Consider the following 7011-nt stretch of genomic DNA (forward strand, 5'->3'; position numbering starts at 1 on the left):
TGCTCTCTGTCTCTATCTCTTTCTGTCTGTCTCTCTCTCTCTCGCTCTCTCTCTCTCTCTCTCTCTCTCAGGGCTAAATTACATGAAGTAATTGCTTTCATTGCCGTAGATTTATGCGGCTCAACCACCTTAAGCCGGGTGTGGTCTGACTGAACCCTGAAGGGTAGCCAGCAAAGGTAATCTACCTTCACTTTGCTGTGATTTAACCACAACTTGGTGTGGTTATGAGCCTAGGTGATCACATTCCTTCTTGTCATCCCAACATGACATCAAATGAAAAGTTAAGGGACAATTTAAGTGTCAGCTATCCTACTCTTACAAAAGTCTCAGCTACTTGGTATGTTTTCATTTGAATGTAGACATGTACAAATACATTTTTACCATTTACATATCAGTCTGCCCATATTCCTGTTTTAACACTTTCATATGTAATTGTAATGACATTGTTAATAGATATTTTCTTTGCCTTCAAAGTTGTCTTCATTAGCAACAGGGAAGTTGATAAAATTGGGCTGATCACAAATCTTTATTCAGTTCACCAAGATGACCCTAATGGTTCCAGTTGCCAAGAAATAAAAAAAGATTTACTCCTGCGAAGGAAAGTGTAGTGAAAGGAAGTCTGTGAACAAGTTTAAAATCAGGAAAAATAACACTGTGTGCCAAGTTGCAGCAAACCCATCCAACTTAAACACTGCCAGAGAATGCAGACTAAACAGAGTAAGTGACAGACAGATACCATTTTGTCTCATGATCTCTTTTTAATATTTGAAATAATGGCAAAGTTGTTTCTCTTTACGCAAAGGAATATATATATGTATTTATATATACATATTAATCTATCATGTTATAAGGCTTTACAGTTTATTGTCAATGACAAGTATTAAATTGTGGTAAAGGAAGTGAAGGTATGGGTGTACCTTTTCCTTTTATTCACAGTATTTGTCTGAAAGCAGGTAACATAATATTTAGAAATAAAATAAGAATAAAAAAACACTTTTTTTTTTCATTGTGCTCATATTTTTTATGTACCTCAACGCCAGCTGTTTGCAGTCCACAGGTTTCTGAACATTTCTAAATTTGATGAGATACAGGAGTGCTACAATATGCAATATAAAAACATGTAAGATACTGGCTAGTTTATCTATAAATCTGACAGCTTTTGGAATCTATTGAAATGCAAAAAGACTTAAAAAAAATCAACACTGAAAGATTAAAGAAAAATACAGATATAATAGATAATCCAGAAGTTTAAGGCGGTTGAAATAAGAAATTGGACACAGTTACCTTTTAGTAAGACATTTCAAATGATGTACAAAACCAACTGTAACAGTTCAGCTCTGGGGTATTTTCATGTCTATGTGTACTTTGCCCTGTCATGTTCGACACTTTTGATCAGTAACTTCAAATCCTCATCTACATGGAGGAACTCAACATTTACAAAAGCTTCAGCCAAACCATAGAAAATCCAAGAACAAGACCCTTAGGTGTACAAACATCTTTGTGTCTCTGATTGTTTGTATGCTGTCGAGAGAGATCTGACAAAATATATATATATATATTTATTGAAAGGAAGCATGAATATCAAAACCTAGCATACCGCATGAAAAACAGGGGAGCATATGGCTGTGAATAACAAAATTTGCAGCAGAAAAAAAGAGCTGCTTTATATCATCATGTATGTAATACATTCATCCTCAGGGCTGTAGGCTCGATAATGGTGGAAACGTCTGCAGAAAGTGATGAGCTGCCTCCCAAGCACTTTGGTAGAACATCAGAGAAGTCCTCCCTATTTACAATGTCTAACATAATCGGTAAACAATAAAAAAAAGAAAATGTCTGGATCTAGAAGAGCAAAATGTCACACAACTACAATACTATAGCAGGGGGTATTGCAGAAAGCAGGTTTAGCAACATACCCAGGCCTGTTAACATGTCACAATTTGTACAGGGTTTTCTGCTCCCAAAAGTGAGGTCAGAGTGAGTGTCGTTTTGTTATGAGAGAGCCTCATGCTGAAGCTAAAGTGTTAGCATTTTTCTTATCAGCAGTCACAGTTGTTATGAGAAAATTAGAGTCTTTACACTTGCCTTGAATCTGTCAAGTAGTCTAGACGGGCCAACTACAGCCTAGCCTAGACCAATCTATACGAGATTCATTAAATAAATCGGTAGCTTGGCAACACATTGAATAAGAGATGAACAGTAGGCAAGCCCAGTGGTTCTGACCTGAGAGTATGCGTACCCCTATGGGTACTTGAGCTGTTTGCAGGGGGAATGTGGAAAGATTGAGGATTACAGTTAGTTCCAAAATGATAAGACAATATTCCAAGTCATGTCAGAAGTCCGTCCCCCCCCCCCCCCCCCCCCCCCAGGCAGGTGTCAACTGTTGCGATGCTCTGTGAAGAGGTCACATTCACGAATTACAAAACAGCACACACAAATCAACTAGTCAGCGAACGTAGATCAGTGGCTCAAGCATCCAGCTGCTGTCACTCTGGATTCAGGTTTAAGGGGAGCCCAGTGACAAAAGGAAAAAAGAGGCCAAGATCAAACAATTTAGTAGTCAGTTATCAGTCGTGTTCGATACAGAAAGCTAAATCTGTCTTCGATAGAACACATTAAGAAGAATCATTAAAACCGTTGGCATGGCAAAACAGCTCAAGGGGTACAGAAGACAACAAAGGTGGGGAACCATTGGGCTAGCCTAATTCTATTGAATCAGCCAGTGTTTCAACAACAGTGTGCATACTGTCGTCTTTTTCTCTGAAAATATAAGCCTACATTCATGGTCTGTATACAAAACGGAAGTCAACACTCAACCACAAATTGTATGAAACAGGAAGTTGTACCTACACTTTCTGTTGCTGGATGATCGAACAACTTTGAGCGATCACGTTTGGGAACATTCAAGTCCTCATATGCTGTGATGGGATAGATCAATCATTAATCAATCAGCTTGATCATCTGGGAGTTCAGGCCTTGGTTATGGCTTTCTGGAATACCACCTGATCTGCATTCAGAGCAAACATGTTCATGATTTGCTGCAGTTTTTTTTTCTAATTTGGATTGGGATGATCCCATTTTGGGTGTCTTCATCTACTTTGGTGCTGTATCTTACCAGTCATATGTAGCTAAGATGAAACACATCACACCCTCCTTACTGGAGCAATACAGTATGTAGTTCACAGTATCAATTTTGGGTTTGAAGTATTGTGCAGTTTGTCAGACGGCATTCAAATTGGCAAAGCAAAGGACAGGAAAAGTGGTTTATGGAAAACATACCATTTCATTAACCAGTGCAATGTAAATCTGGCAAAGTCCTAGACATTCATTTAAGAACAGATGAAAACACAGGGACAATCTCTGAAATCCATGGTCAAGACCTGATTCAAATACATCATAATATCTTTTCACTTTTCAAACAGCACACATTGTAAATATATAAATGGGATCTGTACATGTTCCTCTCAATTCTGAATGAACTCAAATATTTGTAGGGAGATAAATCTGTCTTTTGGTGAGTATACAGTTCTCCAAGAAAATAGACCGACGCTTCAGGAGAAATGTTCTTAATTAATAGAAGTTTTTTTTTTTTCTCATAGAACACAACAGGAAATCCACTGTCACAGGACTTGGCCATGCGATATCCAAATACTTATAATCCATTGCAACATATATATTTTTTGATTTTCAATATGTTTACTTTGTGTTGTGAAAAGTTTTTTCCTTTTAAATTTGGTACAGAAACTCACAAAATCAAGTCTGATGTGGGTCTTTTCACTCCAGTCAGTCCATGTAGGCTGTTTACCCATTAAAATGGTACTAATGTATTAAGGTTTCTTTTTAATATCGCCACTTGTCCATTAAAAAGAGAACACTTGCAGAACACTTAGGGTGAGATTAAGATTTTTGTTGGGCAGATACACCTTTCCAGTAGTCTAAAATATCATGCAGATCTTCGTCCTTGGCAAACTGCACTTTCTTACGCAGTGCGTGGCCTGCTGCCATGTAGTCCTCGTCTTTGTGACGTTTGCGGTTGAGCTTGAAACGCTCCCAGAAGCTGTGTGACGGTTTACAGTAGTACTCCGGACTGGAGGAGTAGCTGAGGTTGTGGTACTGGGGTGAGAGCTGTGAGTAAGCTAAGTCTCTAGCTCGTGGCCGCGTCAAGGGTTCCAAAAGGGACGGCTTACGACAGTCTGGTCCCTCTAGTTCCTCAATCTGGTGGGATTCGGGGTACGAGTGCCGATGCTCGCTGTACAGTCGAATCTTTTCCGCCTCTGCCCTTAGAATTGCCGCAGCCGGTGTAACAGTCATGATGTTCTCACCGGACGGTGAGGTTTTCTCTATGTACTTGGACTCCGACTTGTAGGGCCCTTCATGGCGGTATGGCCTGGGACTCCGCATAGGACCTCCGGTCGCAGTGCTCGGTCGCTTGGGGGAGGCGTCGGAGCCATGGTGCCTCTGCAGCGAGTGGTGGTAGCTGTCTTTGTACATGGGCGACAGGAAGTCAGACTTCCTCTGCGGCTGCTCTGAGATCAGCATGAGCTGGGGTTCTTGCGTGGAAACGGCGCCTGATTTGACCCCCTGGAATGAGGTGGACTCCGATTTCAGGGCATCTATGCAGTTGTTGATGATCTGATTGACCTTGTCCACCTCCTTCGCGATCGTTGAGATCTCCGCCACTGAGCCTTGGCTGTTCCCAGGCATGGCCATTTCACACTCCCTGCGATCCGGATGATCTCCCGTGCGGACCTCCATGTAGCTGCCTTTCGCCATCTTAGGAGTTCCACGTTCCATGTCTTGAAGTTTGTACTGATCCATATCACTACCAGAGGGTAAGTACGGCATACGGGACATACTCTCCCCAGCCATCATCTGCTTTTGATTCATTCGTGATATAGTCCCTCCTTCCAGTTCTGCCCCGTACTTCAATTCAATTATGTTTTTCTTGAGGCTGCCCGCCTTTTTGTGCTTCTCATCCTGTTGCCGCTTTTTGCGCAAGCAGAAATAGACTACCCCTAACACTATCAACATACTAAAGAGGCAGCCCAAGATGGTCATGATGTAGTGAGTAGCCGTTGCGTTGCTACTCGACCTTCCTTTCCCTGCTGTCGGCCCTGTCGTTATTTGCAGACACGTGTGGTTGTGACTTAAATTGTTGCGCAAGGATATCACGCAGTAGTTGTACACCGTTTGCGGTTTCAAATCTGGCAAGTCTACATCCTCTTGCTCTTCTTTGAGATTTTTGATGACAGTGTAGAAGCTGTTGTTGTACTGGACCAGGATGTATAGTTTCTTGAATCGGTGCGGAATCTGAATGGCGATGACAGCACTCCTGGGTTTCACCTCCTTCACGCGCATTATTGGTTTCGTTTCTGGATCTACAAATGCGGTAATGGTGCTTATTTCCTCCGGTTCCATTCCGGACGAACAGTCATCCCCTGCACAGGATGTTACGGAGGGGGGAGGGGTGGTGATTTCAACAGGCACACGGGGTTGTATAAATTTGTTTTCGTCCGGATTGTCGTCAGAGCACACAGTGGACAGAATATACAGTGCATTGCGGGTCCCAGGGTTGTTTGGACTCTGGCTCAAGAGACTGTAACCAGAGTAGCTTTGGGGAGAGTCACAAACCATGCGCTCATTCGTTCTGTTCGGGAACGTCGAAAGCCATTTCACGAAGCCCAGAAGCTCACAAGTGCAATTGAAAGGGTTCGTGTAGAGCTCACAAGTGGTCAGCTTAGTCAAGGAGGCAAAGGTGGATCCATCTAGCACTTGGATACGATTCATGGAGAGGTCTATGTTCTCTATGTTTATACACTCCCAAAAGGCATTGGCTGACACAGTCTCAATCAGGTTGGCCTGGAGGTAGAGATACTGAAGCTTGCCCAACCCTCTGAGGATACCCTCCGTCAGATTCCGCAATTTGTTGAAGCCCATCTGGAGGACTTGTAAGTTGTACTGGGCTGAGAAGGCCCCGTCCTCTATGTATGAGATCTCATTCTTTGTCAGGTTCAGGTACGTCAGATTGGCAAAGCGGCTGAGGGCAGAGTAGTGGATGCTTTTAATCTTGTTCTCATTCAGGCGAAGGTCCACAATGGTGCTGTTTATATGCTGGGGAATGGCCTCGTACGGCGGCTGGTTTTGACTGCAAATGGCCAGCCACACAAAGCCCTTTTCCCCCTCGATGAGCCAGCAGTCTCCACTGACACCTCTGGCGTTGATGAGATAAACTATGGCCACAGACCAGAAGGCACTCAACACCATGCCTCTACTGCAAGCCATCGTTGCTGCGTCACTTGAAGTCATGGGGATCAACGGCAGAAACAGATGTGTAAAACAACGGTACTTTTTTTAGGCAGGCTGACAGTCTCACAGTCTGAAGTCTCAATAGTCAATGTTTTCCTCCTCTTGGTAGGATAACTTGGGAGCTATACATGTCTGTTCTATCATCCAGGGAAGGTTTTCTTTAGAGGAGCAGGATACTAAGGTTTTTGGTCAAACAGGCAAGCCCTTTTTTTCATGAAAAGAAGTAGGAGACTGCCTGTGCGCTCCAACACAGAGTTTTCATCCGGGGAGTTTCGTTTTCTCGAGGACGGGTGTCAGTGTTTAGCCACCTCAGACTGGATTGTGCTTATTTCCCCTGGGGTTAACATTGCTGATCTCCGGCATCCTCTCGTCTCTTCGCCCTTCCAGCTGCTTGAGTTTCATTTATGGGCCCAGAGGTGTAGCCTGTGAAGACATAAGACAGGACTTTAGTGGTCTTGTGGAAGATTGTAGAGGACGAAACCTAACAGATATATATATATATATATAAAAAAAACATTCAACATGTCCAGCTGGGAACACAATGTGAAAGGGAGGCATTCAATTATATTACATATTTCATTAATACATTTAATAGTATCAACTCTTACAATACTCTGTACAATGTATATGTACAAAAGTACAAAGCGTTGAACAAACGTTAAAAAAGGTAGCGAGACAACATCCAATCAACCCGGAAAATGTTTT

The 7011-nt window shown here is 42.5% G+C and overlaps 1 protein-coding gene across 1 annotated transcript; it reads right to left on the reverse strand.

Annotated features, from left to right (window-relative positions):
* Nucleotides 1-3897: 3897 nt before the first annotated feature.
* On the reverse strand, nt 3898-6306 carry elfn1a (extracellular leucine-rich repeat and fibronectin type III domain containing 1a; the record flags this gene model as incomplete). Its single annotated transcript, XM_080855911.1, has 1 exon — nt 3898-6306. One exon carries the CDS (start codon nt 6304-6306, stop codon nt 3898-3900), a length of 2409 nt encoding a protein of 802 aa, XP_080712037.1.
* Between the last annotated feature and the right edge of the window lie 705 nt (nt 6307-7011).

Source organism: Sprattus sprattus, assembly GCF_963457725.1.
Source record: "Sprattus sprattus genome assembly, chromosome: 18".
In the NCBI taxonomy this organism is placed as follows: Eukaryota; Metazoa; Chordata; class Actinopteri; order Clupeiformes; family Clupeidae; genus Sprattus; species Sprattus sprattus.